The sequence below is a fragment of the Gorilla gorilla genome, chromosome 15 (genome assembly GCF_029281585.2).
Source record: "Gorilla gorilla gorilla isolate KB3781 chromosome 15, NHGRI_mGorGor1-v2.1_pri, whole genome shotgun sequence".
NCBI classification, from domain to species: domain Eukaryota; kingdom Metazoa; phylum Chordata; class Mammalia; order Primates; family Hominidae; genus Gorilla; species Gorilla gorilla.
Window position 1 is genome coordinate 91268523 of NC_073239.2, and position 22725 is coordinate 91291247.

At 50.8% G+C, this 22725-nt stretch overlaps 1 protein-coding gene across 2 annotated transcripts; it reads right to left on the minus strand.

The window, feature by feature from the left end:
• Positions 1 to 1551: 1551 nt before the first annotated feature.
• Positions 1552 to 22089, minus strand: SYNDIG1L (synapse differentiation inducing 1 like). Of its 2 annotated transcripts, XM_055360927.2 has the most exons (5): positions 21555 to 22089; positions 7615 to 7761; positions 4969 to 5442; positions 3502 to 3642; positions 1552 to 3346 (listed from the first exon to the last, which is right to left on the minus strand). In XM_055360927.2, exons 2-5 carry the CDS (start codon positions 7717 to 7719, stop codon positions 3188 to 3190), a joined length of 879 nt encoding a protein of 292 aa, XP_055216902.2. In that variant the 5' UTR covers positions 7720 to 7761; positions 21555 to 22089; the 3' UTR covers positions 1552 to 3187. The 2 variants fall into 2 exon arrangements, with proteins under 2 accessions (XP_055216902.2, XP_004055483.3); XM_004055435.5 differs by lacking the exon at positions 7615 to 7761 and having other exon boundaries at positions 21555 to 22088.
• Between the last annotated feature and the right edge of the window lie 636 nt (positions 22090 to 22725).

The following is a 22725-nucleotide window of genomic DNA, read 5'->3' on the forward strand; positions in this document are numbered from 1 at the left end:
GTGGGCTGTGCCTGTGTACATGTGCATGTGTGTGCACAAAGGTTTGCGTGGTGTGTGGCTGTGCCTATGTGTATGTGTATGCCTGTGTGTGGGTACATGTATGTGCAAGTGTGTGCATATATATGGAACATGTACATGTGCATGTGAACGTGCATGCTGTGTGCCGGGGTTTGGCTTCTCCCAGAAGCCAACCCTGAGACAAGGGTTCAATTGTAGGCGGTTTATTGGGGGATGATCCCAGGAAGCACAGTTGGGGAGTAGGGAAGGAGGCAGGGAGAGGAAGTCAGCCAATGAAGGGCATGTATCAAGCAGAGTGCTGCTGCAGGCAACTGAGCTCAGGCCCACTGGGGAGCCCAGGGAACCTGTGTAGAACACGACTGAAGCAGCCTTCAGTGTGAAGAGGTGAATGCAGAGGGGATCTAGGTGGGCACCAGTGCGTCTGCTGCTGGGTGGGTGGGTGTGGTGGACGTGGTGATATGCCGCTCAGGATCCCTTCAGGAAGGATGGACAGCTTTCCAGCTGCCGCAGGTCCTGGCAGCAAACAGTCTTCAGGGCAAATGTTTTTGTGTTGTCTCAGCTGAAGACCACTGCCTTGCCTGAGGTCACACCCTCTTTCTGGGTGGCCCACATCTAATGACTGGTCAATGAGGGAGTGGAAAGACCTGGCTCTTCACCCCAATTTGGGTCAACTCTGGCTCCCCTGTGGGTTGGCCCAGCCTGTCATTCAGGACTGCATTGCAGCCTGACCTCTCCCTCTGCCCAGATCTGCCTCCCTCTCCATGCTTTTACAAACGTTATCCCAACAGCAGCCCCTCATATCCATCTCACAGGCTAATCTCTGTTTCTGGGGTTCGCAACCCATGCAGCATGTGTGTGTGCATACGGGCACAGCTGTGTCTTACAAGTAGGTGCACACGTGGATATGGGATGTGCATAACCTGCCTCCCCAGGGCCCTCCGTCCAAGTGACCTAGAGGCCAGGCCAGTCCCTGTGCTGGCCCAGGCAGGCTCCTGGGGGCTCAGGTCTGAGAGGATACTGGAGATTTGGTGCTGAGCTGGGGCCTGAGGCAGGCAGAGATGCCTTCCTCTCCACATTGTCCAGGAGCAGCTCCTGGGATGGAAGAGATGGTGAAGGAGCAGGCAGCAGGGGCGTGGACTCCTTGGCCCCCTCACACCCTGTATCCACCCTTGGTAGCTCCAGGCAGCTCCATGGAGCCTCAGTCACCTTGGCTCACATCCCTTCCTCCCTGTCCTCCAAGGCTCTTGAGCCTAGAAGGGCTTTTTTTCCAGGCACGGATCTTGCTTTGGCTTGCCTAGAGCAAGCCAAATGCAGGCCATCACTCTACAGCCAGACTACTCCAAGCAGAGAAATCCTGGGATGGTGCAGACACTCTGGCCACCACTCCTCCTAAGGCCCATATGTGGGCTTGTCCTCTCCGCAGGCTGCCAGGGGTCAGAGCAGCAGACATAGCAACAGGTCAGTCTTGGAGAAGAATGGGATTCAGGCAAAGGCGGGGCAGGTAGCACAGCAAGATACCTAGAGGGCACCAGGTGTTACAGAAACGTTTATTACAAGGATAAATCAGTACAATAATGGGACCTTAAAACTGCTGTGATGCAGGAGTGGAGGGCTGGGCAGTGCCCGAGGCAGGAGAGGACAGTGGGACAAGGGATGCTCAGTGGTGGAGCCACAGCCCTGGGCTCCGGATGGGGCATGGGAATGACCAGGTTCCCACATCATGCACAGCAGGGGCCTGTAGCTTGAGTCCAGACAGGCCTGCCCACATTGGTGCTGCCCCCTGCCTACCTGGAGATGTCTCTAAAATTCTGGATGTGCCCTAGTGGCTGAGGGTGTTGAGACTGGCACTGAGCAGAGGTATCAGTGAAGATGCCCCAGGGGTAACCAGGTACCCACCACTGACCCCCTAGCATTCAGAGATGGGAAAACATCACTTGTCTTTGAGAGACAGGTGTGACGTTCCTCCTTGAGTTGGCAGAACCCTTAGGAATGGCTGTAGTTTGGCTCCAGCCCAGATGTTCCAGGCAGAATCCAAACAGCCTGGAAGCTTCCCATGGAAGGTTCCTGCCACATCCCTGCCTACAAATACAAAGAGTTATGTGACCAAATCCCTTAGATGAATTCTATTCATCCTAGGCCTTGCTCAAGGGATACCTCCTCCAGGAAGCCTTCCTAAGCACTGCTGACTACTCAGCAGGCCATTCATTCCCTGAGTCCCTTCCCTCATCTATACTCACTACTCCCTAGGGTCTCTCCTTGCTGCGTTTTCTGCAGGGCTGGACCTAGGGCCCTGCACTCAGTGGCTGGTGAGCTGAGGGCACTCTCTGGGTCTAGTCTACTTGTGATGGCACCAGCTCACGGACCCCCAGGCAAAGCCCAGAAAAGGATGATAGGGGCGGGGAGTGGGGGGAGAGTAGGAAGAGTCATGTAGTCCAGCAATATTTCAGGACCCTCTATTCTCTGTCATTGCAACTGCCTTTTGCACCCGCATGAAGAAGCTCCAAGAACCTGCCCTTGGTTCAGAGTTTACATACCGAGGCTCCTCTTCCCTATCTAGAATCTACAGTGCCTCACAAGCCCATGCAGAGATAAGCACCCTCTAGAATCAGAGACAGCAAGAGGCCCCCTTGCCTCCACGTATTTCCTTCTTGGCCTGCTGAGGTCTGGGCATGATGGGGCCAGACAGTGGAGTTGAGGGAAGCTCAGGCTGTCCCCAGGTGAAGATCCCTGTGGGCTGAAAGGATTGGGACAGGTCCCCTTGTGCCCTGGGCACCCCCTTTCCTCCCTGTAACCTCCTGCTCTTTCTCTGTGGGGAGGTTGGCAGGGTAGGTTGTGGGCTGGCTGTAGGGCAGGAGATCCTCTAGGGAATGGGCAGAATGGACGGAGCTAGGCCCTGCTGGGATGGCCTGGTGGGCAGCCCTGCCTTCTGTTTCCCGTCTGTAGCCTGGGTTAGAGAGTGGCGCCCCGGGCCCTGCTCTGGGGCTGGGAGCAGCGGGCAAGCAGAAGTGAAGGCTGAGCTCTGCAGGCTGTGGAATGGGGGTCTCCCCCTCAGCAAGCCACTCTCATGGGATCATCTTCAGGGGCCAGGCCTTTCCATAGGGTCTGCAACCCCAAGCCCCACTGCTTCCTCAGGTGGGCAGGGGAGTCAGGATGCAGGCCCTACTGGCTACTAGCCATGACCGTTCTGGGACATGTAAGCTGCCAGAGCCACCACCACAGCCACGTAGAGACCAGCCCCCACGGCGATGGCGAGTGTGGCTAGGAAGAGGGCCCGGCGGGAGGTGGTGCTGGCCAGGCGGAAGTCCCCTTTGGAGATGGCCTTGCTGGTCTGGGGAGAGAGACATGCTGATGAACAGGAGTGTCCCCACACCCAGCCAAACAGCCCAGCCTGCCGGGCCCCTGACCCCATCCTGCACATGGGATGCCAAGCCCTCCAGTAGAGTGATGGGCCAGAGAAGGGACCTGGGCCCCAGGTGCTCTTACCCCCTGGGAGAAGTAGAAGGCAGCAATGCCCAGTGGCCAGAAGCAGCAGAGCATGGAGAAGAGAGTAAGGCCCAGGTGGTCCCTGGGAGGCAGCGTGAGGAAGTTGTCTTCACTTTCACTCTCTGTTGAAGTGGCATCGCTCTGCAAAACAGTGGGGTTTGGTGAACAGGCCCAGGATCAGCCCAGCCCCATCAGGCTGGCAAGAGGTTTTTTAAAAGGCAATGCCCAGTGGCCAGTGACATGGAGCAACAAGCAGTCTCTTCTGCCGCAGGTGGGGATGTAGGCTGGCCTTGGCACTTTCTACCAAAAGCCTTAACAATGGCACAATGATTCCACTTTTAGGAATTTATCACGAGGAAAGAAGGTAAGTACCTACATCCAGGGTTGTTCATCATAGGATAGCAATTGTGAAAGAAGAGAAACACTCTCAATGGGCCAGTCACAGAGGCTCACACCTGTACTCACAGCACTCTGGGAGGCTGAGGCGGGTGGATCACCTGAGGTCAGGAGTTTGAGGCCAGCCTGGCCAGCATGATGAAACTCCCTCTCTACTAAAAATACAAAAATTAGCTGGGCATGGTGGCAGGTGCCTATAATCCCAGCTACTTGGGAGGCTGAGGCAGGAGAATCGCCTGAACCTGGGAGGCGGGGGTTGCAGTGAGCTGAGATCGCACCTTTGCACTCCAGCCGGGGCGACAGAGCGAGACTCCATCTCAAAAAAAAAAAAAAAAAAAAAAGAAACACTTTCAATGACCAGTGACCAGGAGACAATGTTAATAAATGATGGAAGAACTCACAACGGAAGACCATGTAACCATTAACAATCACCTCTCAGGAATACATTAAATTACATGGAGCAATACTAAAATATGTTGCTTAGAGAAATAAAATCAGATTATAAAACTATGTACAGCAAGATTTCTTCTGGGGAGTGGGCTGGGGGAAAATGTGAATAAGAGACTTACACAATCATCCACCAAAATGTTATCTTTGAGTGTGCTGGGTTTAAATTATTTATATAATTAAGAAAACAAGAACAAGTGCTATTGAACAATGAAATAGTCAACTCAAAGCTAGTGTTTCTCAAAGCATCAGCTGTACATGTGTCCCAAGTCCCTTTTCTTTGGTAGTATACAGATTCCTGGGCCCTAATCCAGGCCTATTAGATCTCAATATCTGGTGATGGGGCTCTGGGAACTTGCATTTTTTAAATTTATTTATTTATTTTTATTTTTTTGAGTCAGGGTCTTGCTCTATCACCCAGGCAGGAGTGCAGTGGTGCAATCATAGCTCACTGCAGCCTCAACCTCCTGGGCTCAAGCAATCCTCTCACTTCAGCCTCCTGATTAGCTGGGACCACAGGCACATGCCACCATGCCAGGCTAATTTTTAATTTTTTTTTTTGTAGAGTCGGAGTCTCCTTGTGTTGCTCATGCTGGAATCTGCATTTTAACCTCATGCACTCACCTCCTCTTCCTCCTGGTCATCCTCCTGGTCCTGCAGCTCCTCTTGTACCCCGTAGGACACAGTCTGGATGGTGACATTCTCTGCAGCTTGGCCAGGTCCTGTGGGCTGCTCTGGAGGCCCCTCCTGGGGCTCCCTGTCCTCTGTGAAGCTGGTCTCACAGCTGCCTGCCCTGGGCTCCTTGACCTTGTCTCTCCCCAGGAGGCAGCTAGGCCGGTACCAGGCCTCCACGGCCAGCTGCAGGGACCCTGGGTCCAGGAGCTGGTGGGCTCCGGCAGGCCCAGCGCCACCTAGGAGGTAGGAGTAGAGCTTTTCCTGGCAGGACCAGCTGGGTGGGGTCTCCGGGTAGGGATAGGGGCCATGGAGATGGGCAGGGCTCCTGGGCAGCAGCGGGTTCTGTAGTTCACTCAGACTCTCCATGGTTCTGGGGCAGCTGCTGGGGAGGGGGGCCTGGGCCAGCGGAGCAGTCCTCAGAGCCTGTCAGAAGAGCAAGACAGACAAGCACTGAGGCCAGGGCACTGGAGGCAGGACCTAAAGTGGTGAAGAGCATGGGTCCTGCAGTCTGACTTGGCTCAAACTCTGCCTCTGCCCTTTGCAAGATGCAGGACCTGGAACTGGCTACTTCACTTCTCAGGGCCTCCGTTTCTTTGTCTGTGGCTTGGGACTGGCAGTAGTGCTTACCCCACAGAGTTGGCTTAGTCATTTGTCCATTCAACACATATTTACTGAGCATCAGCTATATGCCAGGCACTGTACTGGATGCTTGGGGTAACATGGTGAGAAAGATGAGAAGTAGGGAGAGGGAGCAGATGCCTGCTTTGTCTTCACAAGACTTCCAGTCTGGTGGAGAAGACAAGTGTAAAATCAAGTCTCTGCCCTGAAGAAGTACAGCAGGTGCATGTAAGCACGCACAATGGATGGAGCTGACACAGAGACCCAGGGAAGGCCTTAGAGCTGAGATCTGAAGGAAGAGTGTGGGTCAGTGAGGTGAAGGGGATGCAGAACACATTTCATGCAGAGGGAAGAATGTGTGCAAAGTCCCCGTGGTTGGATACAGGAAAAGGCAGGTGTGGTGCAGGGCACAGATGGAGGTGTGCGATGGGGTGTGGGGGCCAGACCGTGCAGCCTTGCTTGAGTCTAAGAGGGGGTACTAGGGTAGGATCCGGGTCCTGAAGCCTTCCCCATGGCTGTGTGTGGGGAGTGGACTGGAGAGGGCTGGACCGACTGACCCCATTAGGGGGCCTTTGCTATGGCTGCAGGCTAGCGAAGATAACTGGGGTTCAGTAGCGGTGTAGATGGAGGAAAGGGAACTGATCCTGGGAAATATTGACAGGACTCAGTGGCAGGTGGGACTTGGGGTTGAGAAAGGATTCATTCTAGGGTCGAATGGGAGCGCGCTGAGCCCAGAGCTCGGCACACGGCATGTGCTCACAGCTGTCAGCTCTTACTGAGGGAGGATGCTTGTCCCTAGCAATGGTCTTAGAGGGATACACCTTAGTAACTTCCTCCCTAAGGCAAATTGGGACTTTGAGAAGTTCCTGCAGGATCTAAGGTGGGGCCTCCTGGGTTCTGAGGTCTGGACCTGCACATCCCATTTGGAAGTATGGAGACACTCAGGGCTTCCCTTCCTCCTTCAGCTGCTTTGAGCACCTACTGAGCACCTGGGAAGCCATAAACCCCCCCAACACACTGGGTGTGGCAGGTGCAAGTGGGGTATGGAGAGAGGCCAGGGGCAGGCTAGGGGCCCCAGGGACCTCCTGCTGTCCCCCTCCTTGGCCCATCGCAAAGCTGGAGGGTGATGGGGCTGTGTCTTGCCGTGGATTTCTAATCTGAAGATTGGGGATTCAGTCCTGGTCTTGACGCCTTGGGCAGATCTTCGTGCCCTCTGTTTCCTTATCTGTAAGGTGTGGATGGTAATAGGGATTGCCATCCATACATCCCCATAAAGTTGTTTTGTGGAGCCAAAGAGATGGCTGGGATGAGAATGTGTGGTAGATTTTGAGAGAGGGGGCTGCTGCCGCCCTGACTTCTGGGCTTCAGACTTTGGCGTCACCCACTTGGGGCCATGTCTGGCCTTCTAGCAGGTCTCTGCTAAGGGTGAAGGGCAAAGTGCAGGGAGATCCTTCTGCTCCCAGGGCTGCGATTATCTAGTCACCTCTCCAGTCCCAGCCCCCATGAGAATCCACAGCCAAATCCTGGAAAAGAGCAGTTTCTGCTTCTGCCCCAAGAGAAATGTCTGGATGCTAGGAAGCTGGTTCCTGAGAAACCCGAAGACAGAGCATGGCTCCAGGAACAATGCCCAGGTATTGGGACAGAGCAAGGGAGGAGTGGGGCCAATCAGACCTGGACGAAGACACTGAGGGTGTGTCCATGAGGGGCCAGGATCCCCTGGCTGACTTCATAGGAAGCGGGGTGGGGGCTGCTGGCTGCATGAGGGCAAGGGGGCAAGAAGACACTACCCGTGGCTCTCAGCTCTGAATCCAAGACTGGCTGCCTCTAAGCTGGGCTCCAAGAACATCTAACAAATAATCATGGGGGGTACTCAGAGAAGGGGTTGTGGCCCAAGCGCCAGCTCCTCCCCCAGGGAGGGCACAGATGGTCCGGAGATGCTGGGCTGCCATGGGCCTAAGGGCCCTGCTGATGCATTACCCAGAGGTGAGTTCCATATAGGCTGTCATGCAGCTGTGGCAGACGCCTCTCCACAGGCAGAGATAGGGCGCACAGGCTTGGGCAGGTCATGCAGGCTTGGATCATAGCTCTTCAGTGCTCACAAATGCAGGGCCTCCTCCTTCCTCTCTGGGGGTCAAAAATATAGGGAACCCCTTGGATTATAGTGATGTGGAGGGCACCTTCCAGCAGGTGGGGAGCACAGAGTGCCCAAGGCAGAGGCCTTGCTGGGCTGGGCTCGTGGCTGGGTCCTCTGGGCAGATTTCCAGCAGGACTGGTCTCTTCTGCCCTCCAAGGGCAGCTTTGGAGCCCCTGCCATGGTCTCCCTTCTCCCAGGGGATGTGACCGTAGGTGTGGGGTTGAGGGCATGTGAGCTCTGTAAGCCGTATGGATTTGGGAGTCACGTACACTGGGATTCCATGCCCGGTCCACCCCCATTAACTTTTTGATGTGGCCCCTCAGTTTCCCCAGTGAGTGATTGTATGAAATGGCCACTGGTGTCAATCAACTGTAGCACTAACATTCCATGATCCTATGCCCCCAAGGAACCCCACAGAAGTGAAGTCTTGTTGTCCTCTGCCCCCTTTTGAGGGTCGGGGGTAGGTGAACACATGCAGAGCCTAGTGAGGGGCACAGTCATCCCCTTCCTTACCATAGCCCCTTGAGCAGGTTGAGGAAGGCAAAGGAAAGCAAGGCATCAGTTTTCCAGATGGGCGACAGAGCCATGGATTCATCTCGGGCTTCCCGACTGCCCCTGTACTGCCCCAGTCGCAGCCCTGCCCCTCCACCCCTGCCCATCTTGCCCACCCTCTGGGAATGGAGGACATGGCCCCCAAAGGTCCTCCAGCCTCTCCCCCAGCTGGCCATAATGTATGTCCCTTCAACCTGCAGCCTCGAGTCAGGTGCACTGTGCTGTCACCATCCATGCAGGCTGAGGCATGCAGGGGCCTTGGGGTGGGAGTGGGCAGCCCCAGGGCCCACAGAGCAGATTACTGCATCTGACTCACCCCTGCCCTACGCTCTATCTCACCAGGAGGACTGCCCTCCTGTCTGATCTCTCCAGGAGGGATGGAAAGATACCTGAAGACCATAGGGGCATTTGAAGGACACTTGTTCAAAGCAGGCAGGGGCAGCTGAATCCCAGTTCTTCCCCCTATTCCCCCATCACTGCTCTTGTCAGATTTTCTTGGTCAAAGTACACCCAGCTGAGCCTCCGCAATCCCAGCCACACTCAGCCTTTCCCAGCTTTCCTCCTCCCTTGGGCTCTGATGGTGCCTTTAAGCAGGGCTTCTCAGCACTTCATGCACAAAGACACATGGTCCTGGCTTTACACAGTATGAAAAACTGGAAGCCACCTAAACGTCCAGCAATTGGGAACAAGTTAAATAAATTACTGTCCACAATACAGTGGTACGAGGCCTTCGAACAGGTTTACAAAGAGTAATGACGTGAGAAAATACTCATTGCAGATTCGGTGAGAAAGAAGAAAAGAAAATGGTAAATGCATGTAATCTCAACTCTGCCAAAATGTCGAGTGATTATCTCCAGGGGTGGGAGCACAGGTGCTTTTCATTTTCTTTTTTATACTCTGGTTTTTCTGTTTTCCACATTTTTTTTTTTTTTTACAATGAGCATGTACTACTTTTAAACCAGAAAAAAATTAAGTGCATAGATTTCTTCTGAGCCAAATTATCTAAAATCAGTTTAAAACCTCCTTAGGCTAAGTGGTTCTTTCTAGGTTTGGCGACTGAGCGCAGCATTAAAGCCTGCCCCCTCACATATACACTCACACACACACACACACACAGACACACACTCACACCCACACACACCTCTTCTTCCATAAAGCAATCTGAGTTAGCAGCAGCTGCATCTGCTCACAGTCCAGCCAAGGGTCACGGTTCTCTACACAGCTCATACTCACCCCATATCCTACTAGGGCCACATGGGGAGTTCGCGGACGTGATCCTGGAGACCCAGCACAGATTCCTGACCGGAAGGAGAGGGTGGCAGGTCCCCAGACACAGCCTTCCTGCCCTTGGCTTGGCCTGGCCTTTCAGCCCATTCCTTGGGTCTGCCTCTCCCTGTTCACTGGAGTAAGGGACCGGCACTCAGAGCAGAGCAATTATCATCACCACCGTTGTGGTTTAGTCTTCCCTGGACGGTGTGTGCCTTCCAGACCCTGTGTGGTTACCTGAGGACCTGCGGGCGAGTGTGCCCACACGCGTGTGTGTTTGTTTGTGTATGCATGCACGCACACGTGTGTGTGTAGGCATGCCTGTGTGTACTCTGCTGCAGAGGAAAGATATGAGGGGTCTGGAATTCTGAAGCTGAGATTGCTCCAAATTGTGCAGCTGGGGCTGTGGGTCTGGGTCCCACAATGGGAGAGGGAGAGAAGGTGGCTCTGAGGCCGCAGCACCCAGGTTGTCTTTTTCTGAGCTGAGAACTTAGCTGGGCCTGAAGGTTTCCCACTCCCTGATTTGGGGATGGAGAGCACACTGCCACCTTCCAGACCAGGGGCAGGAAACCATTCAGGAATCCGCTGGAGTCCAATTACAGTCTCCTGCTGAGTCCAATTGCATTGGAGTCCAATCATACAGTGTGACATTGGTTTGTTTATCTGTCAAATGTATGAGAGATTTAGGAGGAGTTGATTTTTAACAACCCAGCTCAATATGACTCTAGGATTTTATTGGGAGAAGAAGAATAACTTACACTTACTGAGTTTTTGACCATGTGCAGGGAACTGTTCTAAATGCTCATGTTGACTCTAGATTCCTGGTAATAGAATAACAACAGGATAGAGGGCTTCCTTTTTCAGCTGGGGCAGACTAAGTCATGTCACGCCAAACCGCCAATAACAGCTAGAAAAGTGGTGTGTGGTGGGTGAGTAATATGAAGGCTTCAAGGAATCACCAAGGGAGTAAGAACTGGAGGGTCAGAATGCCAAGATCCCAGAGGAAAGAGAAACACAGGGAGGCCAGCCTGACACTTGGCACTGCGTTTCCCTTTGAGACCTTTCCTGATTCCTAAGGGGCAGCTTAGAGGCTGCTCTTCCAGAAACCTCAGGGCTGGGGGTGAAAAATTGGAGGTCAGGGCCTGTTAAGGAGGAGGGCCCCCAATAAATACCCTGGTTTTCAACTGGGACCTCTTTAGGGCTACATGCTGGAAGTAGGAGCAACTCAGAAACAAACCAGCCCTCACAGCACTGAAACCAGGCTTTGAATCAGCTCCACCCCTTGTCGGATGAAGGCGATCTGCACACAGCCCAGCTGCCCGCCAGAAGCGAAAGTTGTCTCAGGGCAGGAGTTCTCAGACTTCAGCATGCATCAACATCATAGGGAGGATCTGTTAAACCTGGATTGCTGGATTTTACCTTAACGGTTTATGATTCTGGGGTGGGGCCTGGGAATTTGCATTTCTAACAAGTTCCCAGGTAATGTTGATGCTGCTGGTAGAGGGACCACACTTTAAGAACCACTGCTCTGATAGTCACTGAAAAAAGAGTAAAAAAAATGTATAACCACTATGAGGAATATGAAATAATAAATTTTTTTTTTTTTGAGACAGGGTCTTATTCTGTTTCCCAGACTGGAGTGCAATGGCATGATTCCAGCTCACTGCGCCTCGACTTTCTGGGCTCAAGGGATTCTCCTATCTCAAACTCCCAGGTAGCTGGGACTATAGGCATGTACCACCACGCCCAGCTATTTTTTTGTATTTTTTGTAGAAACAGGGTTTTGCCATGTTTCCCAGGCTGTTCTCAAACTCCTGGGCTCAAGCGACCCTCCCACCTTGGCCTCCCAAAGTACTATCCAAAAGGATAGTGCTATCAAAAAGGAGGCAAGAAAAAATAGAAAAAGGAATATAGAATAGGTGAGACAAATAGAAAGTAAATAGTTAAGATGTTAAGCTTATAACCAACTACATCAATAATGACAATGAATGTAAATGGAATAAAATTGCCCCCAAAAAGACAAAGATAATCATATAGTGTTTTATTCCACTTATTTGAAAGTCTAGGAAAGGCAAAACTATAGTGACAGAAAGCAGATGGGTAGTTGCTCAGGGCTGGGGGGAGAGGAGGGCATTGATTAGAAAGGGGCCTGAGGACTTTAAGGAATGTCAGAATTGTTCTCTCTCTTTTTTAAATGTATCTCTTTATTTTATTTTATAATTTTTAATTTATTCTTTCCTTTATATTTTCTTTTTCCACATGTTCTAATGTTCTATCTCTTGGTTATGGTAGTGATTATAGGGCTACATATATTTCGCAAAACAAATTGAATTGTACACTTAAAATTAGTGAATTTTGTCATGGTGTTATATCTCAAAGATGACTTTAAAAAGACAAAGAGGCTAGGCATGGTGGCTCACATCTGTAATCAGTATTTTGGGAGGCCAAGGTGGGTGGATCACTTGAGCCTAGGAGTTCAAGACCAGCCTGGGCGATATAATGAAACCCCATCTCTACAAAAAATAAAAAAATCAATCAGGCGTGGTGGTGCACACCTGTAGTCTCAGCTACTTGGGAGGCCGAGGCGGGAGGATCGCTTGAGGCCAGGAGGTCTAAGCTGCAGTGAGCCGTGATTGCGCCACTGCACTGCAGCCTGGGCAACAGAGCAAGACTTTGTCTCAAAAACAAAAACAAACCAAACAAACAAACAAAAAAGATAGATTGGACTTAACAAAATATGCTGCACATAAGCAATGAAACTTAAATGTGACAATCCAAAACGGTTGAGAGTAAAAGGATGGAATAATAATAACACCCCGTGCTTACTAAGTTCTTACTGTGCTCCAGACACTCTTCTAAATGCTATATGTCATCTCATTTAATCCTTATACTAGCCATGTGAAGTCTATGTCATCATCATCTCCATTTTACAGCAAAAGACACTGAGGCATAGGAAAGTTGTAGGTGCCCACAGCACACAGCTGGTGAGTGGGGAGCCGGACATGAGCCTTGGAAGTCTGACGTCAGAATCATGGTACCCTAATGCCACTATGTATCAGCTACCATTATTGGGTGCTTGTTTTGTTCTGAACGCCACGCCAGTGCTTCAAATGGGTTATCTCATTTAATCCATCCTCTTTAACATGTGGGGAAACTGGGGTTTAGAGAAATTAAATCGATTTTCTGAGATCACACAGCTAGAGAGTGGCAGAGCTCTATTTGACCCAAGTCTGTTTGACCAGAATGCCTGCTTTTAGCCACCAAACAGATGCAGGGATGGAAGACCAGAGGTCCTGGCAAATGTGATAAAAGGGCTGGCCTGAACAGGACCATGTTCTCCAGGATTTGCTGTAGGGCTGACACCTTGAGGAGGGTTGCTGTGTGCACTGCCTGGTGGGCTCTGACCTGATTGGGAGGAGGCATCGTGAACACTGTTAGAGACAGGCCGAAAGGACAGTGTGGTGTATGTGACCAGGAGTTGGCTCACACCCTAGGATGGGGTCAGCCTTTATCAGAACCCTGTAAAATGGTAACAGCTGCTATTTATTGCATCCTCCCATGAGGTGTTCCATGTGCTTTATCTCAAAACTTTACAACAACAAATGAAGCCGGTTATTATTATTCCCCATTGTTTAGATGAGGAAACTGAGGCTCAGAACTTGCCCAAGATTAAATAGTGACAGAGACTGGATTTGACCCAGGTTTGATTTAGTCTAAAGCCTGGGCTCTGACTTCCCACTCCTTTCAGGGCATAACTGCATGGAGCTATGTGATTGGTGGATATGGAGGGTTGTGATATGTGGTAGGCGTGAGAGTGGTGAGGAGTTGATCTTGAATGAGTTAAAACCAGAGTCTTAAGTGACAGGAATGAGAAATGGGAGTGTTAAAAAAAGATTAAGAGATTTAGGGTGATTTAGCAGCCCAGAGGTAGCTGCCTAGATAACCCCAAGGGTCTGGATTCAAATAAATACCGAGCCTTTGTGAAGAAGTTGAGATACTGACCACTATCTCTCAGTGCAACAAGAGAGATTGCTTTTAAACTGAGAGATAAAAACCAGAACTTCCTAATCGGGCAGAAGATTAAATGTAAATTATTAAAATCCAGGGAAAAGGTGAAATCTTTTAGAACAGGCGCTAGACCATCTTCTAATCAGATCATGTATAAAGTGTTCTGTAAACTGTGAAGTGTTGTGACTCTGGTGGCTGTTTGTTGATGGCTTGGCGCTGGATTTGAAGATTTCTGGCTGGTGATAAGCAAGAGAGCCACCAAGCCAGCTTGGAGTCATTAGCTGCAGCTTGCTGCATTTGAGAATAAAGGGAAAAAGAGCCAGGGGTGGCGAGGGGGGCGAGGTTGGCAGAGTCAAAGAAAATGGGGAACTGAGCTTTCTTTGTTTCAGTTTGCCTTCTCAGCAAGCCTAACACAATTGATTATCCTTTCTCTCGCCTCTGTCTCCAACTGCTCCTAATTCCTGATCCTTCGTAATGGCACTTCAACATATTGTAGTCTCCCTCACTTAAAAAATAAAATCATTGTGATGATTGTAAAACCTGGCTGCAAATAATTTGACACTCTTTCTAGGAAGAGTTAGGGGGTCTATGCCCTTTCTCCCTAATCTGGGTGGGCTTGCAACTGCTTCAACCACAGAGCACAGCAAAAGTGATGCTATGTGACTTCTGAGGCCAAGGCATAAAAGGCCATCTTTCACCTTGCTCACTGGAACACTCGCTCTTGGAATCTTGAGCCATTCTGTAAGTAGTTGGATGATTCTGAGGCCGCCATGCTGCAAAGGCCATGTGTGTATAGATGCTCTCATCGATGGAAGCTGCTGAGCCCAGCCTCCTCATCATCCCCAAGATGCCAGCCATTGTGAGTGAAGCCATTTTCGGTTCTTCAAACCAGCCCATCTGTCACCAAGTGACCTCTGTTAATGCCATACAGAGTGGAATGATCACATAGCTAAACCCTGCCTGCATTTCTGACCCTCCGAAGTCGTGAAGTACAATAAAATGTCTGTTGTTTTAAGCCACTAGGTTTTGGGGTAGTTGGGCAGCAACAGATCACTGGCACATCATTCCCCAGTGCCATTCCCCCTTTCAGCTCATGTCCCCTCTCTCCTTCACTTCCCATCCCTGTTTGTCAGAAGCTTCACTCACATTAGGATGCTCTAGCTCTCAGCTCAAAGGTCACTTCCTTAGAGAGGCCATCCCTAATTCCTCAGTCTAGATTTCGCCTCCCTGGTTATCTGCTCTTCACGGCTCCATGCTCCTTGCCTCAAAGTGCTTATCACAGTCTCTATTTATATATGTGTGATTCATTCATTAGCGTCTTTCTCCTTCACCAGACTGTGAGCTCCAGCAGGGTGGTAACAGTCTGCCTTGCTCCTCCCTGCATCCCCTTGCGTGGCATATACTAGGCACTCAATAGACAGTGGATCTCATGAATGAATGAGTGAATTAGTGAATGGGTGAGCTAGGTGTACTGAGACTCTCTGGGAAGAAAGTACTTTCCAGGATTTGGGGTAGATGGAATACATCTGGCTGAGGCACATTTGGTTCTGCACAATAAACATTTCTTGAACAATTACTTCAGGCCAGTTATTGGGTTGCAAAAATAAACCAGAAGTGGCACCTGCTGTGAGGAAGGGTAGGAAACACAGACTAGCAAATACAAAGTTTCAATAGATGGACTAAGTTGTGCTAGCAGCACACCGAATGCTATGGGTGCATTGATAAGGGACCCCTATCGTGGGATGGCAGCGAAGGTGATGGTGAGAACTAGGAAGAGGCTTCTCAGAGCAGGTGACTTCTGAACTCAGTCTTGAAGGAAAAAGTAATAGGAATCATCTAGGTGAGCGAATGAGAGAAGGGCATTTCCAGCAGAGGTTATAGCACAAAGGCATGGGGTAGTGGTATAGAGGGGAAGCCAGGGTGTTTGGTAGTGATGGAATGAGGCAGGAGAGGTGGGAAGGCCTCCCATGCCATGCAGAGGAGCATTGGGGAGCCAGTGATGGGTGTAGCAGGGAAGTTCTATGGTCATGCCTATGTTTTAGACAGAGCACTCTGATGGGCGGCAGGGGATAGAAAGGATTTAAGGTGGGTGAGAATGGAGGCTAGGAGTCCTGTTAAGAAACTATTGTAGGAATGCAGGCAGAAGGCCAGGTACGGTGGCTCATGCCTGCAATCCCAGCACTTTGGAAGGTCGAGGCGGGTGGATGACTTGAAGTCAGGAGTTTGAGACCAGCCTGGCCAACATGGTGAAACCCCATCTCTACTAAAAACACAAAATTAACCAGGTGTGGTGGCGTGCACCTGTAATCCCAGCTACTTGGGAGGCTGAGGCAGGAGAATCACTTGAACCTGGGAGGCGGAGGTTGCAGTGAGCCAAGATCATGCCACCCACCAGCCTGTGTGACAGAGTGAGACTCTGTCAAAAAAAAAAAAAAATGCAGGCAGGAGAGGATGAGGACCTGAAACTGATCTGTGGCAGAATTGAAAAGGAGGAAGAGTCAGATCTAAGGAGCAGTTAGGAGGCTAAATGAACAGGAATCTGTGGGTCACTAGAAGTGAGGAAGAGGAAGAGGAAGACGACAAAAGTGACTCCCAGGTTTCTGGCTTTGTCAACCAAATAGAAGGCCATGCAACCACCTGAGACAGAAAACCTAAGGGGAGGCTGCTGCCGGTTCAAGAGGGTAGCCTGAACACAAATGACCACCTCTTTTCCTTCTTAAGTTTCTATTAAAATGACAGGATGTATATCTTTTAAAAGAATAAAATCATAATAAATGTGGAAAACAAAAAAGAATTATATCAGTGGGCCAGAAATTCCTGGAGATAAAGAGCAGATGAGATTCCTTGGTGAGGAAATCAGTGTAGAGAAACCTGTAGCCCCAAACACTGGAGGTAAGAACAACTCCCATTCAGAAGAGAGGCCTACTGTGGAAACAAACTTAGCCAACTTCAGAGGAAATTCATACTAGCTGCTTGTTCTAGTCAATGCCTTCCTTCATTCCTAAGTATAAATGGACAACAAAAGATAATAAAAAACAACTACAGGAAAATAAAAGAGAAGGATTAAATAAACAAATAGAACAAATGACCCAATAAGATCCCAAATCATTCAAGTTACAGAAAAAAACTTTGAAAAAAAATTTTTTGAATTCATATCCTCAGGCAGATATAAAAGAACATTGCATCTATGAAACAATAACAGGCTGCTATGAAAAAGGAGCAATTCAAGAACATGAGCATTTTGGAAATTAAAAATAATCGCCGAAATTTTCAAAAATTCAATGAAAAGACTGGATAATAGACTAGGCATAGATAAAGTTAAAAGACCTTTCAATGTAAAAGAAAAAGTAAATGAAATTATCTAAGACATAGAGCAAAAAGACAGAAACATGGAAAAGGTAAAAGAAAGGTAAGGGACATGAAGGAGAGTCCCAGGAGGTCCAACATGACTCTAATAGGAGTTTCGGAAAGACACGACGGAAAGACTAGAGGAGAAAAATAACAATTAAAGAAGCAGAAGCGTCAAGTGTTTCCTGAACTAAAAAACAAAAAGGAATATTTAGATTAAAAGGCCCACCAAGTACCAAGCTGGAAAAATGAGACATACAGACACACACACAGAAGAGCAGGATGGGGAGAAGTGGACGAGTTTTGTTTTAAAGTGTGTTAAAGAGTAGAAATTCTGCCTGGCTGCTGGATGTATGGAGTCGAAGCCCTAGGTAGTGTTCAGGGCGGGAAAGGGATTTGAGAATCATCGAAGGACCTTTGGAGAGAGAGAAGAGAAGGGCAGAAGAGAGAACAGAAAAGGAGAGGAGAAAGCTGATGGGGGAACCCGGGAAAGACAGGTAAAACAGCTGGAACACTTCTTGGCTCCCACGGGAGGTTTCTTAGTCACTGTCTTCCAGGGAGAATCAATTGCCCTCTTTCTACCCCCTGCCACTCTGGGCTCCCATGGGCCAGAATGGCCTCTCCTTTAAAGCATAATCCACCTGCTTGGGAGATGGGCTTGTGGCTGACAAGGGTGAAAATTGCTGACAGGATTGGGATGGTGGCTCTGCTACTCAAATTAGTCCATTTTCAGGTGGAAATCAAATCTTTTTTCTCACTGAAACAACCTGTCTCTCTGCTGAAGCAGCTCATTCCCAACCACTTAGAAGCAAACAGCACATCTAATGGCGGAAGATAACACACCTAATGAAGAGTTTCAGCATGCGGCCCCACTCCCTGCTTGGTTTGCTTGCTGGGTGATGGGGGTGGGGGCAGCTTCAGGGAGGAAGGAGAAGAGAGAATAAGGCGGGACGTAAGAGAAATGAGGACTTGACATAAACGGCGGGGGTGAAGATCAGTCTTTAGTGTCCCCTGGCTTGCAGCAGAGGGGACCTTGCCCCATATGGGATGCCAGCTGAGTCCCGGAGAAGGGAAAGGGGTTGGAAAATGCAGGTTTAGAGAACTGGGATATTCCTTCTCCCAGGCTGAAGGCTGTTCCTCCTGCTTCTGTTTGCCCAGTGTACTTTGGAGCTGGAAGCCCCTCTAGGATGCACAGATGAATTGGCTTTTGGACTTGAAGGTAACCAGTGATGTGCAGATATCTCTGGATATTCTCTGCTTCTGCCATTTTGTGTGTATCATGCAGGGGAAGGGACCTGCATGTGTGTATTTCAACATTTTAATCTCTCTCTTCACACACACACACACACACACACACACACACACACACAAAATTTCTCTTTTTTTTCTTTCTTTCTTTCCTTTCTCTTTTTTTTTTTTTTTTAAGACAGGGTCTCCCTCTATCGCCCAGGCTGCAGTGCGATGGCACGATCTTGGCTCACTGCAGCCTGCACCTCCCAGGCTGAAGTGATTCATGCCTCAGCCTCCCGAGTAGCTGAAGTTACACGCCTGGCTACTTTTTGTACTTTTAGTAGAGATGGGGGTTTCGCCATGTTGGCCAGGCTGGTCTCGAACTCCTGACCTCAAGTGATCCACCTGCCTCAGCCTCCTAAAGTGCTGGGATTACAGACGTGAGCCACTGCACCTGGCCACACAATTTCTTAATGACCATGTTGCATTTATTCTTCCTCTTTCTCAGCAGCCCCCCCGCCCCCAAGATCACCCAATCATGTGCCATATGCCAGGGTTGACTCCCTTCTTCCCTTTGAGGCCTTGTAGAAGGGCCCAGAATAAATGCCTCAGCAAGGAGGGAACAAGAGGGGAATACAGGAAGCAGCCAGTGGGTAGTTTTCCCCGGTCAGGAGAGGAGCCAGATGTCATCTGCCTGGGTGACCAGAGATGCCCTGCACCCTGACAGCTCTGGGAGTGGGGTGTCCACCCAGACAGCTGCAGAAGGAAGGCTAGTGTATTGTCCTCACCCCAGTAGCAGGCCAGCTCCTCTGCAGACCAGCCTTGCAGAAAAGAAAACACCTCACTAGCTTGCTGTTGCTGCTGCTGCTGCCGTCACTTTGTTATGAGGGTTAGTGACTGTCCATTAACTCCAGAGAGCTGATTCTTGCCAGTGCTGCACCAACAGCTGGGAGCCAGAAAGCGATGACGTGAGGAGGGGGGACTGGTCCCCCACCCTGGCTGGGAACTCACAGGGTAATTCGGCGAGGTCACTGGCATGGCTTACTCAGCTCTACCGAAATGCCAATTAGCTACGGTTTTTCTGAGCATCGGCTGGACCTGCCACAGTTGAGGGAAATTATTATCAGAGAAACTCATTTTGACATATATATATATATATATATATATATATATATATATATATACACATACACATACACACACACACACGTAACACACATATAAATTCTCTGTAGGGATGGATATTTCCTGCTTGTCCCCTCCTCTGGTCTTCCTAGGAGGGAGATCATAGCCAGGCAGGGTCCCTGGTAGGAGATGGCCAATGGTGGGGTCCCTGGCCCTTTGTTACTCACAAGAGATGGTGGTGGTTGTGGTGGTGGTAGGGATAACGGGGTGGTGGTTCCTGGCCTCTGGGCTTGGAGGCAGGAGCCCCTCTCAGTTCAGTCATTCTGAGTCACACTTATGGCTTTCCCAGAGAAATAAGAGAGGGGGTTCTTAAGAAAACATCAGAAATATAAATGGCTTTTTCTGGTTCCTATTGCTCACTTTCACTCCATTCATAAAATCCAGTTCATTACTAAAAGGTCATTAACTTTGTTGTCAAACCAGGTTGATAAAGCCGGCATCCTGTATTCAAGCAGAATTGAGGGGTTTATGGGTTTAGGACAGCCTCAGAAAGCCCTACAGACTATCAGGGCTTGAAATCTTAACTCATCAAGCACAACTCTCTTCTTTTACAGATGAGAAAAATGAACCCCCAGAGGGGAATGGACCTGCCTGAGACAGCGGCAGATCTGTGACCAGAACACAGGGCTTCTGACTCCCAGTTAAATGCTTTTATTCTGATACATTTTAACATTTCATTCCCTCATTTTACACCCGATTACCGAGTCCTTACTATCTTCCAGGTGCTGTTGGGGAGGGGGTCATGAAGGGGGACAAAGAGATGAAAACAACACAATTCTTGCCTTCAGGGAGCTCTTTCCCTAGATCTGTGGTTCTTAGGGAGAAAAAATAAAAACCGGTGAGTCAGACTCTCACTTTATATTATCTCCTATAGGTGATAATGGAAGAGGAGAAGAAGGGAGGGCACACTTTTTTCTCGTTAAGATTTATAAGTTTGGCTTCACTGATTCTGGGACCCCACGGTGGCCAAGGACAAAGGGAGACATGGCCATGCTGGGAGAAGAGGGGGTAGAGGTGACAATAATCAGGTCACTGCCAGCAGGCCTGGCTACGGGTTGGGAACAGTGACAGCAGCGCACACTGGTATGGAGATGTACAGGTGGCAAGCCTCCAATCAGGTGCATTGTTTTTCATTGGGTCCCAAGGCAGTTCCCTGAGGTGAGCAGAGCGGTGACCTTATCCCCACTCTAGGGGTGAGGAGGATGAGGTTGAGAGAGCTTAGGGAACTAGCTAAAGCCAGTAAATGCCAGCACCCAGCCAGGAACTCCTACTCTAGTGCTCTTTCTACCCCTGGGGGTAGGGAAGTTGTGTTGGGTTGGAGGGTGGGGATAAAGCAGTAGAAAGAAGTGGTCAGCCACAAGGGTAGGCCAATTCTTCCTCCACGCAGTTTTATTTTGATCGCTACATTCTGCCAGTCATAGAGAACTCTGCTCTGAAGAACTAGAAGCACTTTGCAGGCCTGAATGAGCTCATTCAGCGCACTCTTGCCAGAAAGAGAGAGAACTCCTAATGGAGGCTCTGTCTAGGGTCACCAGCACATAATAGAAAACAGGACCCAGGTTCCCTGACTCTTTGCCCTCATGCGCCAAGAGATGTGATGCAAATCCTGCCTGCTTCTGCGAGCGTCAAGAGTGTCACAGGAAAAAAAAATGAGGTATCTTCCAGGACCTCCTTCCTTCCCTGAAGAAATGGGTTAATCCATCCTAAGGGGCCTTGGCCCAAGAGCCATTTCCAGGGCAGAGAAATCTCAGAGCAGGTGGTACCACAGCCACCTCAGTCACCCGGGTGAACAGGTTTGGGTGCGAGAAGAGGGGAGCTTAGTGAAGCCTGCTCAGATTTTGCTAGTGTCGCAAAACCTTGGTGGGGACTGGGGTACCAGGGAGTCTGAGGCTCTAATCAGTATTTCTTGCCGTCAGTAGGCAGGATGTCTAGGAGCTGCCTGAGGTCAGGGTCAAGGCCTGATGTTGTGAGGTTATGGTGTCTTGACCCCAGTTCCTCAGCCCCCTCCCAGCACCCCCAGCCTGCAGGATGAGGGGTAGGGAGGGACGAAGTGCAAGCCTTGGCGGAGCGCAAGGTGCGGCCAAGCAGGGAGTCAGAGCCCCTAGCCCCGAGAGGGCTCCCGTGTCCTCCCCAGCTCACTCCCCGCTCTGCGCCTAGCTCTGCGCTCCCGCGGCGCCCCCAGACCGCCCCTTACCTGTCCCGCCGCGGACGGTCCCGCCTCCTCCGCGGGGCTCGGGGGCTCGGCATGGGCCGGTGAGCGACGGCGCCCCCGCTTCGCGGTCGCGGTGGAACTCCCAGGAGGGCTCCCCTTCTCTCGTCCCCGCGTCCCTGAGCCGCCGCCGCTTCAGCACCGCGGACAGCTCCCGTCCGCAGCCCGCCGCCGCCGCCCGCCCCGCCCCGCGCGGTCCCGGGAGCCCCGCATCCTGGCCGGGCCCCGCCGCCGCCGCCGCGCAGCCCTCGGCCCGGCCCGAGGCGGCTCCGCGCCGACTTGGGAGAGCAGCGAGGAGGGTCCCCCTCCTCCCCGCCTCCCGCCGCCGCCGCCTCCCTCTCGCTTCCGTGCTCCGTGCTCCCTTCCACGCTCCGGAATCAGCCCACCAGGCACTCCGGACCCGGCTCCGGGGCGGGGCGGGGCGGGAAGTCGGGGGAGCCCGGAGGAGGCGGCGAAGCGAGGGGCGCGCAGCTGGAACCCGCGTACCCGCTTCCTGGAGCCGAGCCCTCTTTCCCAGCCCTTCTCTCCCCTCCTCCCGCGCACCCCAGAGCGATGGGAGGCCCTTGGGCTTCTTGAAGCATTTTGGAGCTCCTAGGATCCAAAGCCAGCCCTGAGTTTTTAACATTGATCTGCCCTAAAAAGAAAAACAAACAGAAAGCATTTATTGAGCACCTACTATACACCAGATACCAAGCCCGATAATGTGTTTAATCAACATAAGCTCATTTAATTTTCTTAACAACTCTATTAGGCAATATAGTCCCCCTCTTCTCCTCTTCCCCTCCCCCTGCCCCCCTCCCCCTGTCCCCCTCCCCCCTCCAATCTTGCAGACCAGGACGCTGGGCTCACAAGGATGAAATCCTGTGATTTGGAGATTCAGTGCTGTGCTGGGAAGGGCACAGGTTTTAAAGCTCATGGACCTAAGTTTTGGTCCTAGGGTCCCACTTGCTGTATAACCTCGAGCAAGTTACCTAACCTCTTAAAGCCTCAGGTTTCTCATGGACAAAGTGAGGGGTCATATGAGGACAAAATGAGATGACATATGTGACACATTGGCACTCAATAGGCACTCAGTGAGTGAGCGTCCCCCTGAGTTTTCCCAGCAAGAGCCCTGAGATCCGAATGCAGGCCTTTTGGCTGCTTTGTCTCCACCCTG